Source organism: Elephantulus edwardii, unplaced genomic scaffold, assembly GCF_000299155.1.
Source record: "Elephantulus edwardii isolate Elephantulus edwardi_28Jun2011 unplaced genomic scaffold, EleEdw1.0 scaffold00021, whole genome shotgun sequence".
Lineage (NCBI taxonomy): Eukaryota > Metazoa > Chordata > Mammalia > Macroscelidea > Macroscelididae > Elephantulus > Elephantulus edwardii.
This window is the reverse complement of record NW_006399771.1, coordinates 13822491-13849425: the sequence shown is the minus strand read 5'-3', so window position 1 is coordinate 13849425 and position 26935 is coordinate 13822491. Positions and strand designations below refer to the sequence as shown.

The following is a 26935-nucleotide window of genomic DNA, read 5'->3' as shown; positions in this document are numbered from 1 at the left end:
CTGAAGCTGTGAACAATCTCAATCTCTTCATCATCCATCCTGATGCTACCGATTGGTCCAGTGGTGAGAATTTTTGTCTTCTTGACATTGAACCTCAGTCCATACTGAAGGCTGCAGTCCTTGACCCTCTGCAGTAAGTGCATGAGGTCCTCCTCAGTTTCAGCGAGCAGGGTTGCATTATGCAAATGACACAACCCTGCTCGCTGAAACTGAGGTCCAGTGGTAGGGAAGGCTAATTTCTCTAATAAGTATCAAATCTATTTTAAGTAACCAGCTACTGAGTCAGTTTAAACTTAATATTGAATCAGTTTTCTGGAGAGCTATTATATTACATCTGTTTTTTGCTGTTATTAACTCCAAAAACACTGGAATAAGCTCATGATTCTTAATATTTGGAATCTGTCCTCAGTATGTGTAAAAAACCCATTCATTGTATTGAAATGAAATGGAAAAACTTCCTAGTTTTATTTTCTCTAGGTATCTTTCAATAATTTTTGTGATAGCCCTCTTAAATTTCTTCAAGATCTCAACAGAGATAGTTTTTTTATTCTAATTGTTTTTATGTCCTGCCAACTTAAAATCAACTCATAGCTGATCCTCCAGTAGATTTTTAGAGGCAGTAAATCACATGGAAAGAGAGCACCCATCTTTCCTTTGCAGAGCAGCTGGTAGATTTGAATCAGAATTGAGCTTTAGAAAGATTCTAATCAATTTCCAATATAATTATAATACTGGAGAAATCTTAAACCAATTTTTTACTTACATTTTTTGGTCTTATGTACCTATTTTCAAAGAAGTACGACTAGGTGATTTTTGAAGACTAAGGATGGTAAAATATCATCTCAAATACATTTGGACATATTTCCAGGAGGTGTTAGTCTTTGGAAAAAGGCTTCATGTTGGAACAGTTGTTGTTGTTGGTTGCCTTAGTAGTCGAGCATGACTCATAGCGAGAGTGTCAGCAAAAAAGAAGACCCTCAACAAGATAGATTTTCACAGTGACTACAATAACGGGCATGAGCATGGCAGAGATCATGAGGGTGGCACAGGATAAGACAAGGTTCTGATCAGTTGTTTACAAAGTCCCAGTGAACTGTAATCGATGCAATGACACCTAGAACCAAAAACACTACAACATAAAGTTTACATTGACTGTCTTGAAATGTTAAGTGTATATGTGTGCTCATTCTCAGTCCTTTCCCGTCTTGTTTCACTATTTACTTCTTCTCCCCAATGTGTTAATTTTGTTATGTTGTTGTTTATTTGATATACTGTTGAGTCAGAATGGACTTTGAGTTGACCTTCCAGTGACTTTTCAGGGACTGTAAATGACACGAGAAGTCATTGCTCATCTTTCTTCCTCAGAGCACCTCGTGGAGTTGAACCACACCTTTGAGTTGGCAGCACATCTCTTTACCCCTATGCCACCAGGTTTTATTCAATTTATGTCAAAGAGATATTCTAATCTAACATCACTGGCTAATTAAAGTTACCGAGTTTCTCTTACTGACCATATTTATCCTGAAGAACTGTATTTAAGTTTCTGAAAAATGATACTTTCATACTACTTATTTTGTGTGTGTGCTATGTGTGTGTGTTTGTGTAAAACAGAGGACTATACAGAAGACATTGCTATGTTTGCAAGTAGTTGGATGGTGCAAATTCCAGATGCAGTCAAATGTGTACCAACACCCTCAGATTTCCCAAGTCCATGTTCCAGTGGAATGCCAGCATTTGAGGTAAATTTTTTATAAAGGGTGTTTTGGTTTTTGTTTTTTTTTTTTTCTTTTAGCTGCTGCTTGTATAGCCATAATTAACCATTAATTTTAAACTATTAAGTTAAAAAATGTGATTGTATCAGACTATAACTTTAAGTTTATTACAGAAACAATCAGTATAATGGGTTCCTAAAAGCAGTATTCATTATGAAAATGCATAGTTAGAGAACTATTAGGTAAAATTGAAACAAATGAATTGTCTGTCCACTTTCCGGCAAAGATCAAATAGACTGGGAAGGAAAATGAGAGTGTACATGCATAATTTAATATATTCTGGTGACTGGCATCTTTTTCTGTACAGGCCATCTTCTTCAAGTGTCAGATACTGTTGCAATTTCCTTTTCTCAGCTGCCATGAATATATTGATCCATATTTATATATTGCTAGCTGTGTGAACGATCTTTGCAAGTAAGTGAAATAAATTGTATTTACAATAGAATTTTCTGTATTCAAAAAGGAACAAAACACAGTTTTGTAACTTGGCCATGTCCTGACAGTCACAAAAGACAATAGGAAGTATAAAATTATAAGGGATAGTACCTGTTGATGAAACCTTATAACTGGGACTGTGCTAGGTATTTTATCTAAATAAGTTATATGAACAGAATGAGAAACCTTCAGATCTTAGACATATTTTTGTGCCACTGCCTCTTTCACAAGCCTAGTCATGCTTATAGATCCTTTTAAAAATAAAATTTGAAATAAAGATAGGTATATAAGGTTACAAAACAAGATAGTTATATTGAAATAGATTTATTAAAATAATAATGGAAAATATTTTTATGAGTGCTTTTGAATATATGTTTAACTTCTGAAACCACTATAAGTTAATGCAATGATGAATGTCAATAATGTATGCAGATTTTTACACCAGCTATAATGAGAAATAAAAGTATCTGTGATTTCTGTTGATGACAGTCCTAAATACTGCTAATAACACCATGGTATATTTCTGTAGGCGTAAATGTAGGAAATTCTGAATTTCAGTTAGAGGGTAGTGAAAATAGAGAGGAAGTAGACAGCTGTATCCTCTCTGCAGATCTTTAGGCACCTATGAGACTCAAATTAGTAATACTTGAAATAGGTGATTGTCTAGGGATGATATTAACTGATAACCAGCAGAACCGTTTCATCAATGAGAATACTTACCATCATTTACCCATGGTTGAAGTGGTTTTATCATTTGATTAACTTTCTTTTGAAACTACAAAAACTCAAATTCATACTCATTGTGTTGAGCCATAACAAGTCATTACACTCTCCAGTGGATTTTCAGTGAGTCTAAGTTATATGGGAGGAAATTGGTTATGCTTTTCTCGTGGTACAACTGATGGATTACCAACAACAGAAAGGCACAGCTGTTGGGTTCCTGGTGCACTTCATTTGGAACTATCCCACCAGACTTCCTTTTTGAACCAAGTATATGTAACTATCCATCTTGGGTATTCAAGAATACTTGAAGAAATTTTGATAAAAATTTCTTCTTAAAGATGTCAAGGAATATTAATGATACATGAAAAATCACTTTATAGAAGATATGTTTTGGTTTAATAAAAACAATTAAATGATACTTTGGGTACCTGTTAAGAGGTTCAAATATATCAAAGGTAGGTTCTAAAATGCACAGATTGTTTATACATTCAACTATTAACCTAAAGTTTGGATGTTCAAAATCTTAGTGTTCAAGTACAAAAAAAAAAAAAGACTTTAATATCTGCTTCAATAATGATTAAAGAAAGGAAAAACTATGAGATAACTATTTTTTGTAACACATTGGGCCAACCATGAATTGGATCTTGTGAACGACAGTGGACTTAGTTTTATTTTGGTAGAATAGACCATGGTTCTTATTTGTCTATAAATATAAATGTAAAAATTGTGCTAATTTCACAGTGACTCATTCTTGGGCCATTCTGCAATCACTTGCCTTATCATTATCAATTAAATTACCATTTCTTAATAAAATGAGATAAAGTGTCGCTTAGTATGGCCAAGAAAAGTATCCTCTTTTTGTTAAACTATTGTTTGGCTTCTTTAAGAGGCTGAATGACAATGACTTAAATGAAGTGAGTTACTTATATTTCTCTCCTATAAAGTCTAAATTGACAGATAGCTCCGGGTTAGTACCATGTTACATGTGTTTTCCAATGGTTCATAGCTCTTTTTTTTTATTATTATTTTGTGTGCATGTACCGTCAAATCAGATCTGACTTGTACAGGAGGATATTGCGCCTCCTTCTCCGGCAGAGCATCTGGTGGATTCGAACTGCGTTCCTCTGGGATTGCAGTACAGCTTCTTGCCACTAGGCCACCAGAGCTCCCCCAATGGTTCATATCTCTTGTTGGCCCACCATTACCTAGGACCTAAAGTATTTTTCTCAATTCCATAATTAAAGCTACATCTTCACTACCTTGTCCTCATTTCAGTCATTATCAAGGAATAAAGGAAGTGGAAGACTTAACACTTGCAATCTCCATGTTCTACAGTCACATTTAACCGTCTGGTTAGAACTTAGAACTATGGCCACATTATGCAAAGAAGCCTGGAAAATATTGTCTTGGTTGAATAGTGAAAACTCAAAGGTTCTAATGTTAAAAAGAATAAAAATGATTGAATATAAACAGTACCTACCATACTTACTTCCTCTAAAATATCATCATTAGAAATGAAAAGAAATTATTATATATAACTATTATATATAATAATTTAATTTATTATTGTTCTTAAACCTTTCAGCAAGAAAATGGCTTTAATTTTGTCATGCCCTTGTTGATTGATTTCACAACAAATGTTAATGTTCATTTTCTCTATTAATCCAAAAATATAAAACTTAATTTGATGTTTCTCTCAATGAATTAAAATAATAATCATCATATTTTTCTTGATTGTTGTGAGCTTTATAAACTCCTTTCTGTCATGTACCTAGTACAGTGCCAAGAGTAACATTGACAATAGATGATAGCTATTTTGCTCATAATTTCTTTGGACCAAAGAACCAATATTCAATTACTTTGCTAACTTTCAAAAACACTAAATAATTGTAACAATGAACACATGAGTTAAAGCAATTCATAAACTTCATGTTTTTTTTCCCCCAGGAATTAAAAAACAAACAAACCCACAACTATATTATTCAACAAAAAGACTTTTCTCTTCCAGTGGCTTAGAATATTTTCTGAGCATTTGAAACTGTGTATTCAGTCCTTTTTCTCTCTCCTAAAGCTCAGTTAATTAGACTAGATAAGCTGTGGGACTCCAATTACAGGATAAGTGATATTTGAGATAACTTTTACAATAGAGATACTGAAAATGTTAAGGTTCACGTTCACAGAATACAACATTCCTAAGGTCATTATCTTGTAAGATTCTTAACAGTTCAATTTTGAGCTCGAATTAGGTTGAAAAACAAGCCTACTACTTTGTCATAAACTCTGCTTATTTTGTAGAGCCTTATTAATCTGCTTGGGGATTGGTAGACTTTTTACTAAAAGATATTGTTTGGAATATCTTATAAAATGATTAGAAAAAAGTAGAAGTTATTTACCTTTGAGGCAGAGTTGTAGAAGTAATTAGCTTAAGCAACTTCAACATAAAAGAATGAAAAAATTTTGCTTCGAATATTAAGTTAAAAATGAACTTTTCACAAATATTTTAGAATGTTATTATGACATTTTAAGAGAAATGAAAGTATGTTTAGGATGCTACAATTTGTGAATATTTAATCCAATATGTAGACTATCAAAAGCATGATACCTTAGAGGAAAATTTTTTACATCTGATGCTTTTGCTGTGATAGAATTTTATTTCTTGTAATAGAATTAATCAACACCAAGGTATCTGAGATGCTATGTGAGTAGCAAAAAAAAAAATACATATGAGGATTCTATAAGAGTATAAATATAATGATGTAATTTTTATAAATATAAATATACTCTTAAGATAAAAGTGTCTAAGTTATTGTAAAATTTGATGAAGACCATCAAATGGTATAGGTGTTCCTACAAGTTTATATGTTTTCAACATTATTATGCATCAGAGAATACGTTATAGGAGACATACATATGGACATCAGTTGATTTTAGAATATTTATAAACACTTAACACTGTTTGGCACCAGGAACTCTGAGATATACCTACAGCCAGTATTTCCTCTGTGATTCTGACTCTGTTGTTTTCCTTTCCAGAACTGATGATGACAGTACTTACTGCCGAGCAGCCACAGAGTATGCAAGGGCCTGTTCCCATGCTGGCTCCCCTATTCAAGACTGGAGAGATGACTTCCCAGCATGCAGTATGTTTTCTTACTTTCCAAGTCCTGTGAGTTGTTAGGTTCTGGGATGTTTCCTTCTCATAGTTACTTTTCTACAACAGAACAAATCACTGCCTAGTTCTGTTCACTCTTTACAATTGTTGTTCTGTTTGAGACCATTTTTTTTTGCAGCCATTATGTCTTTATCTGATGCTCTTTTTCTCCATTGCTTTACTTTACTATTATGTCCTTTCTCAAAAATCTAGTGTTTCCTGATAACATGATCATAATATAGATTCCAAACACTTGGAATATTGAAGAACAATGGGGCATCTGGATTGAGAAGATTAACAATATACAATATGGAGAGGACCATTGTGGTGTTAGCTTAAAAGTTCGCCTTTGTAGCTGTTATGTTAACCCCTCTGGTCTCCAGCTACCTTATCTGCAGACATATATTCTTGTAAATTTGTAAATTATCAACAGCTGTGGGACTAAGAAAAGAGAGAGAGAGAGAGAGAGAGAGAGAGAGAGAGAGAGAGAGAGAGAAAGAAAGAAGGAGGAGGAGAAGGATGAGGATGAGGATGAGGAGGGAAAAGAGGGGAGAAAAAAGAGGGAAGGGTAGAGAGAGCAGAGAGGAGTGGAGAGGGGAGAGGGGATTGAACACTTCCAACACTGAGCAGCAAGACTTAAGGGATACTGGAGGGATACCCTTGTGAGAATGAGACCAGAGCAGGACCCTGACTGTAAGACCCTAGTGATGGTGATGAGGAGACTGTGGGATTGTTGTAGAGAGATTCTGGCAAGGCATAACCTGAGGCTTCTTGGATTCAGTCTGGCCACAGTTGAAAGTTTTGTTTCCCAGAGGCTTGAATGAGAAGCTGACTTAAAACTACTCTGAGGCAAACTTTGCTGGGTGATTGTTTAAACCAGAGGCTTCTTGAATTTGTGCTGCTGAACTACAGCCAGAAATTTCACAAATTAAGGAATTTCGTTTTGCCATTAATCTGGCTTGAGGCTGCTGGACTAAAGCTGGATTTATATTGTGACATACTGTTTAGTTCTCTCACTCCTCAACCTAATAGACTCCACTCTTGATACCACAACTGTGAGTAAAGTCTGTGATTCAACAATGGATATAAAACCCATATAATTGGTAAAAATAAGTTCAGGAGCATGGGGTAGGGGGCGACATGTCTGACCTAGCAGCTGTCTATTTACTGTTATGGAAATGATTGATGGAGAAAGGTCCCCTTTATGAAAAAAGTAGAAGTCAGACTCAGCCACCCTCATGTTGCATCTGCTCCTTTTGCAACTATCAAATCATACAAAGTTTTGAATATACCATGTGATGACTATCAAATTCTTCAAGTCAGTACAGTGGGAAGTGCAGCCATGGTCTCCTTAGAGGCAAGGATGGTGTAACTTCATCTTATAATTTGAGCATGTTATCAGGAGGGGTCAGGTCTTGGAAAAAGACATGCTGGAAAACATAGAGGGTCAGTGACAGAGAGGAGAATCCTCAATGAGATGAAATGACACAGTGACTGAAACTATGGGCTCAAGAGTGTCAGAGATTATGAGGTTGTTTCAAGGTAGGGCAAAATTTTGCCCTATTCTTCATATCAACTGCTATGAGTAGTAATTGCCTTGATGACACCTAACAACAACAATACCAGGGAAAATCTTGTTTGCTGAAAGCAAAGAGAATTTGAAAAATTCATCGATGTAAATCAAGACATAGTATAGATTGTTGTTGTTCTTGTTAAGTGCTGTTGAGTCGTAGATGTCTCATAGTGACCCTTGAATGAAAAATTTGAACATTTGTATAACTTTCATAGTGTCTCCAAGTTCATAGAGTTTCTGGAGGTAAGCTATTTCGGAAGTGGAATAAATAAAAATTCTCACAACTGGACCAATGAGCAATACTTCACTTAATGGAGAAAACAGCAAAGCTGTCAAGAATTCCATTTTATTGGATGCACAATCAACCATGGAAACAGCAGTCAGTAAAGCAAATGCTGTATTGCATTGGGAAAATCTGCTGCAAAGACTTCTTTAAAGTGGTAAAAAGTAAAGATACCATTTTAAAGACTTAGATGCTGCTAAGTCTTTGCACTTTTAAAATTTTAGGCTAATTCTGGTTTTGGAAATCTAGTAGACAACATTAATAATTTGTAAGTATTTGTTATAATTGCAAGTTTAAGTGATTTGGAAATTTGACAACTTTTTAAAATCCAGTAATGTTTTGGGGAGAGGAGAAAGATACAGAGAGGCAGAGAGAGAGGTAAAATGTGAAGGAGGAAGAAGAGAAGGAGTGGGAGGGAGAGATGGGGAAGGATCGGGAAGGGAGAGAAGGAAGGTGGCTGGAATACGAGGTGATTTATTGTTCCCCTTTTTTGTTCTATTTTAGCTGATAAATGTGATGACAGCTTTGTCCATCGGGATTGTATCAGTTGTTGCCCACCAACCTGCACATTTGAGAAAGACTGCCTTGGGAGCAATCTCCATTGTCTGGATGGATGTTACTGTCCAGATGGTAATTGCCTCACACAACTGTTATTCAATAATCTTGCTGTTAATGTCTGATGTCCTCTCTTTCCTTAAACCTTATTGTCATTTCTGACTTTTGAAGAATTTCATCTTTAAAAATGACTAGGAACAAACTTCAGTAAAAGATTCATTCTTTGTAAGATTCCCAGTAAATTTGGAATCTAAAGGTCTGCAAGTGTGTTTATCTTTTCTCTGAAACATTTAAAGATATTTCATAATTTCTTTTATTTCCTTGATTTTTATTTTGTAAGATGAAAGCAAGTCCAGAGAAAAAAAGTTTTTATATTTTGGTTGCACAAAATCTTTCATCCTGAATATAATTCTAATAGGTAAAAGATCTTATATAGGGTTTTTTGCTCCTTTTGCACTTTTTTGTATATTAACTGCCAAATTGAGATTAGTTATATCCCCTCTCTTATTTTAAGTATAATATTTTCATCTCCAAAGACACAAATAAAATTTATATATATTAAGATTTTAACTACTCTGGTATTCTGAAATTCTTGAATACACATTTTCTGTGTCTTATAAATTGTCACACACTAACTCAATGTCACTGAGTTGGCTCCCATTCACAGGGACCCTCCACTGGGTTTTCAAGGCTGTGAATTGCAATGGGCAGAGAATGTCCATCTTTATACCACGGAGCCATTGATGGACTCAAACTGCCAGACATCTTCCTTCTCTGTGTTAGCAAAGCAACTCTGTGGACTACACCACCATATCATCTTAAATATATCTCAAATTTCTGATATAACACAACTCAGTAAATATTTATTGAATAACTCTAGTTACGATGACAGAGTAGATACAAAGAGAAACAGTCTGTATATCCTATGAGTAGAGGAAATGTTTATTGACTACACTAATTAAAATAATAATAAATACTAGGCTGTATAAAGTAATGTTGAACACTTAAGTCACTGTTCACTATAGCCAAAGTGTGAAACACAAACTCCAGGAATTATGAATTTGTTTGCCTTATATCTATAATTTCTATTAATTTTCAGCATAGTTGTAAATCTTATGATAATCTGTTTTACATTTTCCTCCATATTGTTAAAAGTACAGTACTAGGTTTATGAAACATGTAAGCTTCCTCTAGAAAAATCCTATTTAAAATAGAAAATTCAAACTGTTCCAACACTATTTTATCACATCTACATTGCTATTTACATTAATGTTGAATTAACATCATTAGAGAATAGAACAAAGAATCGGTGGTCAGTTGTATTTCAGGCACTCTGCTCCCTTAAGTCATTCAATCTTCTAATTGCCATAAAACTGACATTCAGGTAGCTTAAAAACAGCAAAATAATTGATAGATAAGGGATTTAAATTTTGGACTGACTTTGTTATCATGATAGATTGATATCTTTATGAACCGCAGAGGATTTACTTTAGTATTTTTATTTTTCTAAATAAAAAATATACCAGACATATGAAGTGATTTTTCCCAAGGTCAGTTAGAACATGAAATTAGATTTCAGATTTATTGATCCCAGTCCATTGTTCTCTTAGTGCTGTTCAACTGTTCAAGTGTGGTCTGTAACCAGTGCCAGTTCTGAACTTTTCATTACTTATCAACAGTAAGATAGAGTTTGGACCAGACTATAAATCCCTCATGCTCTGCTAAATAAACCAATTATTCCTTCTTCTATATAGTCTAATTATGAAAAAAGGAGGTCAGCTAAACAGTGTACTTAGTAACATGGTTGATTAAAACTCTGGCCCCACCTCCTACACTTGTCAGAGATAAGTAAAAAGCATAGTTCATTGAACCTGCTCTTTGAGCTGTGCTACCTAACTCTTATCTCTGACTGGTATAAGCATGCTTCACTTAAGATAAACAGACTAATAAAATGCAGCTTCTTTGCTTCTTCTACCTTTAAATGCAAGAAAACACTGTTTAGTTGAATTGTCAACTTAGTTTTTGATGCTATGTTGGTGGGATACGGAAGCTGAAAATTGTTTAAATAGACTCTTAATTAGAACTTTCTTAAAAACACTTTTTTATTTAATATTGGTTTGCTTACAAAGTTCATATACATTGTGTTTCACACTATCCTTCATTCACATTATATTTCATACTATTCATATATATATATGTATAAAATACATATATTTCATAAATTTAATCAACATTAATCTATACCCTTTATTACCCTATCTGTTCAGACCCCTGCTGGATTAAATAAAACAAGGTCATGGCTAACTGCCTTGAGAAAAGAGAATTTTTCCCCTGTTATCTATTATAAGTGTGTGTTCACCAGGAGTTATGTCAATTATTAAATTAATAGAATACAATCTTAATTTTTCTCTTTTATAATTTAGTTTCTATTTTTTTCAATAGGTCTCATAATGGAAAATGGAACTTGCATCTCTTTGGAAAATTGCCCATGTATTTTTCATGGATTAGCTTACTCAGTTGGCTCAAAAATTGAGCAAGAGTGTACTGAATGGTATGTGGACAATGTACAGCCAGTTATTTCTGGGTACTTGACTAGCAGAGAACATTAATATGATAGATAATTTACAAAAATATGCTTCAAACTGATTTTTTTAAGCCACAATTGCCATTTTATATAGATTCTGTAGATATTGGGCATATCTATATTTCCTTTAGAGTATAAATTTTATAATTTTATTTTGTATTTCCATAGTCTTTTGCCCATATGATATATGATTCCATTTTCTTATTACTTGCATTATTTATTATTATTTTATCACTAGTTTGCAGATAATTTTGTTCTTAGAATTTGCTAGTGTTAGGTTTTTTTATTAAGAACTTTAAAAAGTAACTCTCAATAATGCCAATTTTGGACTATGACTAGAAATATTACAACTTCTTATTAAATTAGCTAAATTAGGATTATAGGAAAAGATGAGGTTAGTCTGATCATTGTATAGAAGTACATTAGACAATAATTATACACAACAGATAATAATTTAAAGTCTAAATACATTTTATAAGAGACACAAACGCAGGTTATACACATGGACTTCACCTGATGGTATGCACAGGAATCAGATCGACTACATCTGTGGAAGGAACCGCTGGAGAAGCTCAATATCAGCTGTGAAAACTAGGCCGGGGGCTGATTGTGGAACAGACCACCAATTACTCATATGCAAATTCAAGCTGAAGCTGAGGAAAATTAAACCAAATCCACAGGAGCCAAAATATGACTTTGATTTCATACCACCTGAATTTAAGAATCATCTCAGGAACAGGTATGAGGCCTTGAACATTAATGAGCGAAGACCAGATGAGTTGTGGGAGGATGTCAAAGACATCATTCAGGAAGAGTGTAAACGGTCATTACAAAGACAGAAGAGGAAGGAAAGACCAAAATGGATGTCAGAAGAAACTCTGAAGATTGCACTGGAGCGTAGAGAAGCCAAAGCACAAGGAAGAATTCAAGATACTAAAGAGCTGAACAGAAGATTCCAAAAGGCAGCTCGGAATGACAAAGCAAAATACTACAATGAAATGTGCGAGGAACTAGAGTCAGAAAATCAAAAGGGCCAAACTCGCTCAGCATTTCTTAAGCTCAAGGAACTGAAGAACAGATTCAAACCTAGAGTTGCTGTAATCAAGGATGCTTCGGGCAGAATATTAAATGATCCAGGAAGTATTAAAAGAAGATGGAAGGAATATACTGAGTCATTATATAGAAAGGAATTGGCAGATACGGAGGAATTTAAAGAAATAACATATGAGCAAGAGCCTATGGTGATGAAGGAAGAAGTTCAAGCTGCTTTGAAGGAAATAGCAAAAAATAAAGCCCCAGGAATAGATGGTATACCAATTGAAGTATTTCAGATAACAGATGTTGCCCTGGATGTGCTCACCAAGCTGTGCCAAGAAATCTGGAGAACAACCACGTGGCCAACTGACTGGAAGAGATCTATATTTGTTCCCATTCCAAAGAAAGGTGACCCAACTAAGTGTGGAAACTATAGAACAGTGTCATTGATTTCACATGCAAGCAAGATTCTGCTGAAGATCATCCAAAAACGATTAGAACAGCACATCAGCAGAGAACTGCCGGAAGTCCAGGCTGGGTTTAGAAGGGGTCGTGGTACTAGGGATATCGTTGCTGATGTTAGATGGATCGTGGCTGAAAGCAGGGAATACAAGAAGAATGTCTATCTGTGTTTCATTGATTATGCAAAGGCATTTGACTGTGTGGATCATAACAAACTGTGGCTGACTCTGAGAAGAATGGGAATCCCAGAACATTTAATTGTGCTAATACGAAACCTATACTTGGACCAAGAGGCAGTAGTCAGAGCAGAGCAGGGTAACACTGCATGGTTCAAAATAGGGAAAGGTGTACGCCAGGGATGCATCCTGTCTCCCTACCTTTTCAACATGTATGCAGAGCAGATTATCTGAGAGGCTGGGCTCTATGAGGAGAATTGTGGCATCAGGATTGGTGGAAGGTCTATTAACAATCTCCGTTATGCAGATGACACAACCTTGCTTGCTGAAACTGAGGAGGACCTCATGCACTTGCTGCGAAGGGTCAAGGACTGCAGCCTTCAGTATGGACTAAGGCTCAACGTCAAGAAGACAAAGATTCTCGCCACTGGACCAGTTGGCAGCGTCAGGGTGGATGATGAAGAGATTGAGAGTGTTCAGAGCTTCAGTTTGCTTGGCTCCACAGTCAACACTCTTGGTACCAGCAGTCAGGACATCAAAAAGCGTATCACGATGGGAAAGTCTGCCGTTAGGGACCTCTCAAACGTACTCAGGAGCAACAGTGTCTCTCTGGAGACTAAGGTGCGCCTGATACAGGTCATGGTATTTGCAATCGCTTGTTATGCATCAGAGAGTTGGACAATGACTAGGGAGGACAGAAGGAGAGTGGATGCTTTTGAGCTGTGGTGCTGGAGAAGGGTACTGAATGTACCCTGGACTGCCATGAAAACAAACAGATCCATCTTGGAGAGGATTAAACCAAGCTGCTCCTTGGAGGCAAGGATTCTGGGGCTTCGTCTGACATACTTTGGACATGTTGCCAGGAGGGACGGGTCCTTGGAGAGGGACATCATGCTTGGGAGGGTGGAGGGACAGCGCAGGAGGGGAAGACCCTCTATGAGATGGATTGATTCGGTGACTGGGGTAATCGGGATGGGTGTGTCAGAGGCGGTGCGGTTGGCGCAGGATAGAGCAAGGTTTAGAGCTGTTGTGCATAGGGTCGCTATGAGTCGGAAACCACTCGATGGCACATAACAACAGTCAACGAGAGTAAGCAAGCAGTCAATTGAGCTATTGCTAAGATAATTTTCAAGTAAAAATAAATCCATACCAGTCCTGGTGAGCAGTAGGCATGACAGATACTGATGTATTAATCAATAAACTGATGGTAACATTGACACAGTTTCTCTATGCTAATGAACTAACATTTAACAATTTTTCCTTTAGTATCTGTGTTGCTGGAGTTTGGAACTGTACTGAACACGATTGCCCAGGTAATCTTTTGAAAGTAATTTTTAGATATTTTATTTATATAAGAAGAGAAGATAGAACTAAGTTTAATAACTATAACTTACATATAACAGGAGGGTAATGCTGTACTTTTGCAGGTATTTGAGACTGAATAGAAAGTTGAATAAATGATAACTTTGTGCTGGCAGTTTTGAAAATAATTTAACTTTTAGCTCAAACACTATAAACTTAAAATAAATACAAGAACGAATCCACCAGATGCTCTCCCGGAGAAGGAGGCGCAATATCCTCCTGTACCAGTCAGATTTGATTTGACGGTACACGCACACAAAATAAAAAAAAAAAATAAGTACAAGAAACCCATCACTTAACAAATAAATGAGCTTGAATAATAGAATTTAACAGTAATTTTTCAAACAAGTAAATTTAAAATTTTTTGAAATGTTACTTATTCTAAGTTGACTTTCTACTTTTTTAGGAAGTAGGAGTTTCATTTTTTCGTTCTTCTTTTTCATTCTCAAACCCCCTTCTTTTTCTTTTTTCTTCTCTGTAGTTCAGTGCTCTGTTGTGGGTGATTCTCATTTTACAACTTTTGATGGTCGACATTATTCTTTCATTGGCATGTGTCAGTACATCCTTCTGAAAGGCACTGGAAAAGACAGATTTACAATTACTTTACAGAAAGCTCCCTGTGAGCAGGTAGGAACAACATTTTCCTTCAATTTCCATTCCACAGTAATATGAGGCATCTACATATTTTTCAGGGATAGGCTTAAATTTTGTATATAGATTAATAATGATAACATAATTGGATATAATAATTTTCTTCACAACTAAGGCATTATTAATTGCTAAGATTAAGTCTATTTTATGTTACAAAAAATGATGAATCTATGACATGGTCATTGATTATATGCTGCAACCAAATATCTGATATATTAATAAACTAGATGAAAAGTATTAAAGAATGAATTTATGTGTAGTTTATGGACATTGTATGCATGATTCCACAGTAAAACTGGATCTTAAAGATAATTTTTGGCAGTTGAACATATCTCTTGCTATTCTAAATGCCTGTGATGAATTTATTATCACACTGAAAAGCCTATTTTAAGTATTTATTAAATAATAAACACAGCAATTGTTTATAAATAAAAAACTAAAACATTTCTTTTATTTCCCTATATTAGATTGTAAAAATGTTATCTAAATCTTTAATATTTAGTTTCATTCTAAGATGGTTATATTATCACTGAAAATTCAGTCTTTTTTCTATTTGATTATTTTTCTTTGCAATACATCAGCTTTTGAATTAGCTTTTTGCATGCAATCCTTTTTTTTTTTGGTTTCTGTTAACGGAATTTTTTTATGTTTAAAATACCAATTCAATGCACCAATATAATAAATTTTGAGAAGAGCTTTCTATGCCTTTATTGTTGTGTATCTTCAAATAACCAACCCACAGCCAAGCCTCTAGCAGGTTTTCAGAAATAGAAATAGTATATTGTATAGAAAGCATTTTCTTTCCTTTCTCCTGTAGAGTAGCTGGTAGATTTTAACCGCATGCCTTTGTATTGGCAGCACAATTCCTTTAATAAGCTATGAGAAAACACCATTATTGACATTTTATGTAAAATTATTTCATTTGTTTCTCTCAGACTTCATCTCTCTATCACTCTGTTAACTGTAAGTTTGACTTTCATGCAGAACCTTGGCTTGGTATGCCTTCATTCAGTAACTCTAATTCTGGAGGATGATTTTAGCAAACAAGTGACTCTTAGTCGGGGAGGACAAATCTTGACTAGTCCTAATCAAGGCTTCAATCTAAATGGTAAGAAGCAATGCTAATGGTACATTTTATTTATATAAAGAAACAAACAAGTGGAATCTTCTCCCTTTTGTTGGTCAGTCTAATTTTTATTGAATGCTGTGTGACATCAAATCCTCATCTCGAGAGAAAGACTAGTATTTACCCAGCAATATTTACCTTTAATGGCCCATATAGTTTGAAGAGCAGAATACAAGCATACAACCACTTAAAATAAAATGTGATGAACTTAAAGTTATGGATAGTGATTTTTGAGAGTTTAAGAGAGCATTAGCTCACCTAGCCTGGGGTGTGCATCAGATGTGTGCAGAAGTAGATAATCTCTTACTGGGCATTTAAAACTGAGGAATCAGCTTGATAAAGAAGGTAGAAAAAATACATCATGCAGAGGAAAGAGGTACAGAAATGTGCTATATGTTTAGGAGGAAATGGTAACTATTCTGACTCTGCCTTATTCATAAGAGGACAAGTAGAGAATACCAAGAGAAGGAATAAAAGAAGAAGGTGGGGAGGAGACACCTATGGATAAACCCATTGCACATTGTGGATTTCCTGGGACAGGCCTATTTATGCCTGTGTTCCAGGATCATTATGGAAATACTCTAAGAAACAGTCCAGTTTTTATTACAAATTGCATACATGGTCATCATACTCAGAACGTATGTTAAAAAATTTGAACCCCATAATGTAAGAGGTCAAACCATCTAAAACTGTCATTATTTCCCTAATTTTTAAAAAAATATATATATAAAGGAGGTTACCCATGGCAGACAGTGTTTGGTGGAGCTCCCCGATTAAAACATGCTTGGAAACAGGAGTGGCATCCACTTCTGTAAATAGCTTGCCTCCAGAAACCCTATGAACCTGGAGAAAGGATGAAAGTCACACAAGTGTTGAGGACTCTCCTTCATAGGAAATGAACGGCCTACAACTCGCTCTGAGTGGCCTTCAACTTGATGGCACTTAACAACAACAACAACAACAACAAAGATGATAGAAGATACAAAGAACAGTTAGGATGCTAAGTAGCTATTAAAGAAGGCCATAATAGATTTCACGCGCGCACGCGCGCACACACACACACACACACACACACACACACACACACACTGACACACCCCATGAGAGCATTCTGGTGGCCTAGAGGTAAGCAGCATAGTCCTAAAGACACGCAGTTCAAATTCGCCAGCTTCTCTGGGGAAGAAGAAAGAGAAATCCTCTTCCATGCTTTTTATGCCTGAAAAGCCACTGGAGGCACTAAAATGCACAGGAGATTGCTCATCTTTCTTCTTTCTCCTCTGATTTCAGCTTTAAGTTGATTCTGACTTGATGGCACACAAGAACAACAATACATATAGGAGAAAGTACATTTTCCTATTGTTTTCTATATATTGAGTGGAGGAATAAAGTAAGAAATGAAAGGAATGGTGTAAAACTGGTATATGGCAGTGACAGTACAGATGAACACAAGAAGAAAGATGGAATGTTTATTTTTAAAAAAGTGACCTGAACTTGGTGATTGTGTGGACTGGTGTTGCTGGCAGTGGGAGTAGAGGACAAGCTGGAGTAATCAGAGAATGAATCTCAGGTTACTGGCTTTGGTGACTTCGTTCATGTCAGAGATTGTGACAAAGATACAGAAAAATGAAGAGGAATATTTCTTTTGATAATATTTTATTATGATTTATAAGAAGTAGTGGATTACATGGGAGACTGATAAGGCAGTCTACTCCTTCTAAGATTTATGGCCTCAAAACCTGAAGAGATATCATTCTGAATGCAAATGGACTCAGTGGCAGTACGTTGGATTGTTGTAGTTTAGGTGAACTTTTATAGAGAAAATTAGCATCCTAATAGAAAACTCATGCACAGCTTGTTTTTGACATTTATTGTAGCCCGCCTAATATGCCAGCATTCTTCGCCCTCCCTCCCTCTTGGGTTTCCTGTTTCTATTTTATTTTCTTTCCTGCCCTTACTTACCTTCTGAATTTTGGTCTCCTTTGCTCGTCTTTCCTGCCCTTTGTCTATCTTCTGAACTCTGCTTTTGAGCAAAGCTTTGGGCTTGTATAGTAAATGGTTGTGAGGTGCATGTTTCTTTTAGGTGATGTTCCCTTTGTAGGTTTGTTTGCCTAGTACATGATCTTCAGGAATAGTCTCTGTTTCAGGTTTTAAGTGTATCTATGGGCCATGGTGTCAGGAGTTCCACCAGGCTCTTTCAAATAGGTCAGTTTGCTTTTTTATTATAATGTGAATGAATTTTGTTCTATATTTTCCCTGACTGTATCTAGGACCAACTATTGTGATTGTGGCCATTGTTGTCAGTAGTGAGGAATAGTTAGCCACCAGTGTACTTGGTTTGGTAATTATTTCCTTGAATTTTTCAATTTTTTTTTTTCCGCTTTTACTTGCTTTGTACAGGAAGAGCCCAATCATAGAACTTCTGTTTTTCCTCCAGAACAATAATTCTTCTGGTGGTGTGAAAAGTCAGCAGTTTAGTTTCAAACACATCTCTTTGTCTTTCTAGGTGTCTCAGAAAATAGTACTTATCAAGTTCTGTATTCTCCCCTTTTGCTGACAGTCACAAGAAAATGAGGAAGTGTTGAGGAAAGTGCTGCTTCATATTTGAGTTGTGACCAGATTTGAGGAGAAATTACCGATGCCTGTGTGCACGCACGCGTGCGCGCGCACACACACACACACACACACACACACACACACACTCTCACACAGAGGTTTTAATGGAAGAGATCGATTTTATAATTGTCTCTTTACATAAGATACTTGTCAATCAAAATTGTATATTGACCGTATATTAAAAATATCTGCTGGGGACTGAGGAGGAAAAGTTAGAAGATGATCAATGGATCAAAGAAAACAGACACAAATAGTTTCTGAAATCCCTGGCAGGAACAATGGGCCACACATCTGGCTCCTCACTTCTTGGAAGGAAACGATATTTTACTTTAGCATTTCTGAACACTGTCTCTGCATCTCAAAATTGATTATTGCATGTTCCTTTTCTGCAGGAATTGTTGAAATACAAACTCTTTCATCCTTGTTTATTCTTCTCAAAACCACATTTGGCTTAAAGATCCTATTTGCAATAGATGGGGAAAGAATTTATATCCAACTGGCTAGTACATGGAAAAGAAGAACATTAGGTCTGTGTGGTACTTTTAATGGGAACATAAGGGATGACTTTCTGTAAGTATGAACTCTATATGGCTAATGTAATTTAATTACCGGTAATTTGGAAGTTATAAATTCTTCCATTGAACAATGTTTTTTTAACTAATAGTAGCTTAGCAGTCACTGTTTCAAAGGCTTTACATCATCATGTTTAAGCTGTGTAATAATCATCTGACTAGTAAATATCTCTACTTCATAGTTAAAGGAAACTAACCAAGGTCTCCAAGTGACAATTTGTTCTAAGTTATGTTACTTATTAGTGCCAAGTTTTTAATTTGGCAGTATGTCTTAGTCTTGTGAACTAACCGTGGGCTTGTATTCACTCAACATTATTTTATTTTTAAAAAATCATTATCTTGGAGGGAGCTTTGGTGACCTAGTGGCAAGAAGCTGCACTGTAATCCCAGAGGTAGGTGGTTTGAATCCACCAGATGCTCTGCTGGAGAAGGAGGGGCAATCTTCTCCTGTAACAGTCAGATCTAATCTGACGGTACATACAAAAACAGTAATGCTAAAAAAAAAAAAAATAAAAAAAATCATTACCTTGGGGGAAAAAAATCTCAATATTATGAGTATTAATGATATTTTAAAGTATAAACTTTACTTTAAAAATATTATTATTTGATACTAGTGATACATCTAAAGAAAGATTTTGGCCTTTAAGTTAACTTGGTTACGTGATAGTTGGTGTTTAATGAAAAGTAAAGCAATAATGGAAGAACTATACTCTTGTCAACACTTATTGGCAATGCTCTTTTCACATATATGTAAAAATATCAGTTTATACTTTAATGTTAATATTCTCAGCCCTTGTTAATGTGCTAAACACCATGGAATACTTTAAGCAAGAAAAGATATGATTGCCATGCTCAGTAAGTCTGCATTATAATTTACTGAAAGGGAGTATTAAACTAAGAAATTATTATTATTATTAACCAAGGCATTAATAAATTTTATACATATTTAATCAATTATATAATCAAATGTGTACACTAACACACACAGGAAAAGAAAAGGAGTAAGCACTGGACTGTGACTATAAATACAACAGGAATTACCTTTGAAGATTCTTGCTTGTGTCTCTAATTTCCACACAAAACCTTAATAGTTGTGCTTAGATGAGAATCAAGTGTTTGGAGCTTGTATGTCTAAGGGTTAATATAGACCAGTAATCAGTCAAACGTAACTGTGATAGAATATGAAATGGGACATTTAAATGAAAACTTACATAAATGGGGAGAACTTGCATTTACAATGAAAATTGTTAAAAAAATTTATTTAAGTGTCTTCCCTGTGATTAATTTGATTTTAGGTTGTCATCCTTGTCTTTTTAGTCTATTAATTTGTAGTCAGAATATTGATGTCTTTAATATATTTGTGAAACTGAAAACTGTAGTGAGTAGTTTGGCTAAGATGTTAAAAAAAGACATTAAAGCTTCTTTCTCTTCTTGTTTGTCAGAATAAGTTAGCAGTCAATGTTTAACAGCTGGCAGATCTGTCTGCCTCTTTCTAAGGCACCAGTCTCCTTGGTGTGTAAATATTCAGGGGTGATAACTGTACAGGATAATATTTCAGAGGCAGAGATAACTTCTGAACATAGTTTAGCTTTCCAGCATAATTAGTTAACATTCTTGACTTCAGAATTTATAAACATAGTGTAATGGAAAATATTAATTACTTGAGGAATTACATGCTTTGCAATAGGAACTCAGCTATGGCAAGAAGGATATTTTAGAAAATGAAAATTGGTAAATAAATGGGCTTGTGTTTTTGCTGGTTTTTTTTTTTAATTAATGAAATACAAGAACCAAGTTCTAAATCAGTTGCTCCTGTGAACTCTGACTATACTCATCAGACCTATTTTATTACCGTTCAGAAAGGGAAGGAAGGGAAAAAATAAGAGAAGAAAATTGCAAGTGCCAGTCATGCTGTTTCACTGAATTTCAGTGTTCTCATTTGTGAAATGATATTTGGAGTTAGGTCTGTATTGTGAGATTTTTTTATAGTTCTAAAAGTACTTGTTGGGGAAGAAGAGGATGATAGGAAGAAGAAAAGGAAAGAGTGAGATGGGCCAATGTGGGCTAGTTTGTAGGGCTTTTTATGCTTCCTTTAGGTAAACTCTGTCACTGTGGCGAGAAGCTTCATATACAGTATATGATCACTTAGTATAATGGTGGAGCTCTGGTGATTTAGTCAAGTTGTGGAGTTCTGGTGGCCTAGTGGGTAAAGAGTTGTGCTACCAACCTAAAGCCAGGTGGTTCGAAAATACTAGCTGCCCTTTGGGAGAAAGATGGACACTTTTATTTACAGCTCCTGAAAATCCTATAGAGGGTAATTTTTGAGTTATTTTGACTCTCTAGTTAGTTGAAAATGATACACGGGGGCACAGTGCCATGAGTGTCTCTCTGAAAGTTTCACAGGGAGTGAGAATAGCATAGCCCCTTACTGCCCCAAAGCAAAAAGCAGATAAAGAGTCCATAGTGCAGCTCCATGGTGCCTCTAGAACCACAGCAGCTTCAACAAGTTCATTTATGCTTTGTTAACTCAGACTCACAGTTGTAGTACCGACAACGGGGTTTACTAGAGAAGTAGGAGAGTGGAGGAGGCAAAGGATATCTCACAATACAAGTCCAGGTTTAGGCCAGTAGTCCTAAGGCACAATTCCTCGATTAGTTCAGGCTCTAGTTTCACTTCAGCAGTCAAATCCAAATCATCCAGCAAGGTTTGCCCCAGAGCAATTATTAGATCAACTTCTCTTTCAAGCATTGGCAAGATCAGCAAAACATTTAACTGTGGCCAGTACAAATGCAAGAACATCTTGCCACAGTTTCTCCACAGCAAAGCCACAGTCTCTCCACCATCATTACCAGGGTCTCACCACAAGGGTCTTGCTCTCAACAGGGTCTTGCTCTAGTCTTCCTCAAGTCTTGACTGCCACAAATCTAGCTGCCACAAACCTTGCTCCTCAAAGTAGGAAGCTCTCTCTCTCTTATCCTAGTCTCATAGCTATTGATAATTTGCAAGACCATGTGTCTGGAGATAAGGTAGCTGACAACCATAGGGAGCTAAATGTAATGGCTAAAAAAAAGCACCAACTTTTAGTCTAACACTACATTTACTCAATGACTGTGTTAGTTTGTCAGATAGTAACCAAAATACTTTAGAATGCTGAAATAAAGCTTATTCTACATGTTACCCATGTTGTGGCAGTTAATGCAGCGAGGGCTTAGAACATGGTTAAGTGTTCTACAGAAGACCTAGTCTGTACTGCTTGCCTAAGCAACTTTGACAGTATATTGGGGTATGCAGTAGGGATTGCCACTTACTAAATGTTGACTGATGAATTAACAGAACTTGATGACTGCAAGATGTAGAATTTTAGAGTTTGACTTTTAAGCATTGTGCGATTTGTGACTTGACTTTGTTGATGTTTGATAGATATTTGCTTCCATTTTGTAGTTGTTGGGCAGATTTTTTTCCCATCTTGTAGATGTTTGCTTCATTTTATAAATGTTTGGGTCATTTCAGTTTTTTGAGGAGACTAAAAATGTGAGGAAAGTTAGATAAAAGATGCCTTTCTTGCCTAACATCACCATGAAACTTTTGTATTACAGGCTGGTAATGGAAATTGTTATATTGAACCAGAAACATGAGTATTTATTCTTATAGATATTTCTATTCACCCTGAAAGAATCACATGCACTAGGTCGCTTTGGCCTTTCCCATACCTGAAACCACATGCATATATTAATATTTTGGTTGCTTGAGCAATTTGTTACTTATTACAAACTGAATTTGAGTTCTGACTCTGAAATACTTTGTAAACTTTTGTTTTCCTTCAAACGTCTGTTTTTTCTATGAAAGTAAGATTAAACAACAACAACAAATATGTCTGTGTTTGCCACCCTATAAAGTTTCAATGACAAGAAGCAAATTCAATGTGTATTTTTTTAACTAATAGAAAATTGAAAAACTCTAAGATTTCTCTATAAATTAATTTTTTGAGAAATATATAAAAATGAGAGGCCTGAGAGACACTAAAGTGAAGAGAGACACTAAAGTGAAGACAGTTTTTCTTTCTAGTTCTCCTTCAGGTATGATAGAAGGAACTCCACAGCTTCATGCAAATGCCTGGAGAGTTTCTTCTACCTGCTTTGCACCTGTTCATGTGCCCATGGTGGACCCCTGTAACATTAATCAACAAAACAGTAAGTTTTCTTTTCTACTTGTAAACTTTAAGAATAGTTCTATTTTTAACTATCTCTCTTTCATTGCTGTCAAGTCAGAACTGACTCATAACTGAGTGGGTTTCCAAAGGTATAGATTGCATGAGAGGAGACTGTCCATTTTTCAGAACCACTGTTGGATTCAAATCACCAAGAGCTGAGGCTTTTGGGTTAGCCAACACTTTACAGACTGGGTCACTAGAGTTTCCTCTTTATTGATCTATCTCTGTACAATTAAGTTGTTGTTATTGTTAGGTTCTTTTGATTTGACCAACACTCATAATAACCCTATAAACAGTAAACTCGATTACCTAACTCTACCCACCTTCACCATCATGGTAAACTCAAGCCCATTGCTTCAGCCACCGTATTGATTCATATTGTTGAGGATTTTTCTGTTTTTTGCTTACCCTCTACCCTTTCACAGATTGTGGGTCTCGATGGATATGACATATTAGGAAACAGTATTGGCCAACCACTTCTGAAATAACAGGCCTGTGAAAACTCTGTGAACAAGAGAGGAAAACAATGCCAGAAATAGAGTTTTTGATCAGAATTTGCCAGAAATATAGTCTTAGATCAGAAGTCACTCAAAATGAGGAGAAGCAGCTGGAAACATCAATTGACTTTCATTTATCATTTTTCATTTTGTACAGAAGCTTCTCATATTTATAACTTTTACATTATAATTGTCTACTCAAAGTACAGGGAGCTCTGGTTGTTTAGTGGTTAGGAGTTACACAGCCAACCCAAAGGCATGTAGTTCTAATCCACTAGCTGCTCTGTATGAGAAAGATGGGACACATTCTCCTGTTCAATTAATTGCCTCTGAAAATTCACTTGGGGGTTGGCTATTTGTCTGTGCCAATCCAATGCTACCACACTACAACCACAACAACTCAACACATTACAGTTCCATTAGCAGAGAGGCAGTGATTCAAGGAAACTTTACACCATCAGCTGGGCCGCAATTTGAGACAGCCAGGCTCCTTTAATTTGCAATGACACTGTAACTCACATGCCAAGGTGGTTTGGCTGCATTTTTATTAAAGTTACAATAACTGACTGCTTAATGAAAAAGGACTTCAGTGGCTTTCTTTTCTTTTTCTTTTTTTTTTTGTTGTTTTTTAGAATAACTTTGATGGGAAAAGTTAATGTGATTGAAAAATAAATTTCATTAAACTTTTTATTTATTATAAAATGACTTACTTTAATAAAGGACATATTTCTTTAATCAAATAATTTTCATTTACTAAAAATGTTAGTATAATAGTAATGTTGCATGAGAAATAACAGTAATGTTGTACTGAAAAAGTCAGTACAAATTCTAGATCTAAAAGTGATTTTAGAGGAACCTTATGTTGATTGTTATACAATTTTTAAATTATAATTTTTATTTACTGGAAATAGAGAAGATTATGATTCTTTTTTAAACTTTTTTTTCCTATCCAAAATAAGGTCAGATTAAATTTCTCTCTATGATTTATTGATTTTAATCTCATTATGTCTATTCTCTCTCCATGAACTACTCAGTTTGTTTCTAATTTTCTCAATTACCTCCTAGGTGTTACAACAACTTTATTAACATGATTTTAAGTAATAAACAAATGTTGGAGTAGAGTCCAAATAGTAGCTTTGCTTCCCCCTTTATTATTAAAGCTACTTTATTACATGCTTTTTGGTTGCATTTTCTCTGGCTTTTCTTCCTGTAACCCATCTATCCTATGACATCTTTTCCAGCTAACATGTTCTTTACTTGAGCTATTAATATTTTTTTGTTTTTAAATACCAAGGAGGTAAATTAAGGGAGATCCACAATGGACAGTAAATAGACAGAAATTATTAACTTTGACATAAATTTTAAGCTATATTTTCCCCAAAGAAATATTCTTGAGTTACTCTTCTATTTGATGTTAGTAGGGAAGGTTTTTGATCTACAAATTCTACAAGCTTTCATGTAGCTTGGGATCTAGATTGTGGTTACTACCATTAAAGAACAATGATACTCAAGGGCAAAACCAACAAATTTCATGGAGTACACAGTCTACTTTCCCTGTACCCCCTAAAGGCTTGAGAGTTGTGTTTTCTAGACTTTAACTTATGTTCCAATTCCTAGCTGCTGTTCATTATTTATAAATTTTTAAATTCATTTATCACACAGTTTTGAGTTCTCATTATGTGCCAGATATTGTTTCATGGTTCAATGACTACTTAGTATTTGCTTGACAAACTGCATTCATCTCCAAGACTCTGTTAGAACGGTATGTATCCACAATTTTCCTTGGATATTTGTAAGTAAGAGTGGCATCAACTTCCTAAACAAAATGCCTCTGAAACTATGAACTTTGATAAAGGTCGATAGTTACAGAAAGGCTTCAGGCCTTTTGTTCATAGGGTCATGATGAGTCTTTCAACTTGATGGCATCAACAGCAACAACATTACTTAAAATGAGTAACTTGAGAAAGAAAAATTCCAAGAAGTTGCTCAAAGATCCAAAATCTAATATCACTTTTAGTAGTGTTCAGATACCTAGGTATATAAAGCTTTTTATACTCCCCAACTATTAGGTTTCCTAAATTGAATCTCAGATAAGTTACTACTTCTCTCAGTCATCTATTACTTAAGTTATTCAAGTACAACACAATATATTTTTATTTTGGCTGAAAAAATATTAACTATATATGAATTGATGTTACCAATGTTATGTTACTAGATTGTTTCTGTTGTGTACTGTTGAATCAGAACAAACTCATAGTTGACCCTCCAGTGGATTTTCAGAGGCAGTAAATCTCAAGGGAAGAGATTGCCCATCTTTCTCCCCAGGAGCAGCTGGTGGATTTGAAGCACATGCCTTTGGTTTGACAGCACAGTTCTTTACCACTGAATTACTAGATTACAACCCTGTATAACCTGAGAATGACACTCATATGAGCTAATATATTACAATGGAAATCAAGAGAGTCAAACAGGTCTGGAAGTAAAAGAGGCACAAAGTATATTAGATAAAGAATAGGGGGCTAATGAGTTTCTTTTTCATTTAGTTGGGTATGCAGCACACTGTGACGTTATCCACCAGGAGCTCTTTGCTCCTTGTCATTTCTACATCAGCCCTGGGCTGTACTATCAGCTATGTCGACATGACGCGTGCAAATGTGGAAGTGCCTGCCTATGCAATGCTCTCGCGCACTATGCTTACCTCTGTGGCCAGCGTGGTGTGCTCATTGATTTTAGAAATCAGGTTTCATTCTGTGGTGAGTATCATGGCACAGGTAAAAACTTAACACTTCACAGATTTTTGCTTTTTTTTAATTGCTCTCTTAATTTTTTTTTTTAAAAAGATAATACTGCATGTTCTTATTCTGTGTCTTGCCATAAAGTATGAGCATGAAAATGAAATAAATTATTTTGTTTCTTAAAATTGGTGCTTTGTTGGATAAGACCAATAATATTTGACAATTCTGTTAATTGTTGTTTGTTGTTGTTGTTATGTGCCGTCGAGTCGCTTGCAACTCATAGCGACCCTATGTACAACAGCCCTAAACTCCGCTCTGTCCTGCGCCAATCGCACTGTCTCCAACACTCCCATCCCGATTATCCCAGTCACTGAATCAATCCACCTCATAGAGGGCCTTCCTCTCCTGCGCTGTCCCTC

General features: G+C 35.5%; 1 protein-coding gene across 1 annotated transcript in view; it reads left to right on the top strand.

The window, feature by feature from the left end:
* LOC102866818 (otogelin-like protein-like) overlaps positions 1-26935 on the top strand; it is a 209393-nt gene that overhangs the window by 27431 nt on the left and 155027 nt on the right. The window contains 11 exon segments of the mRNA XM_006882584.1: positions 1612-1739; positions 2080-2186; positions 5964-6070; positions 8442-8567; positions 10935-11043; positions 14016-14062; positions 14593-14738; positions 15747-15870; positions 18894-19071; positions 23140-23264; positions 26325-26534. Of these exon segments, the coding sequence (XP_006882646.1) occupies positions 1612-1739; positions 2080-2186; positions 5964-6070; positions 8442-8567; positions 10935-11043; positions 14016-14062; positions 14593-14738; positions 15747-15870; positions 18894-19071; positions 23140-23264; positions 26325-26534 (1407 nt within the window).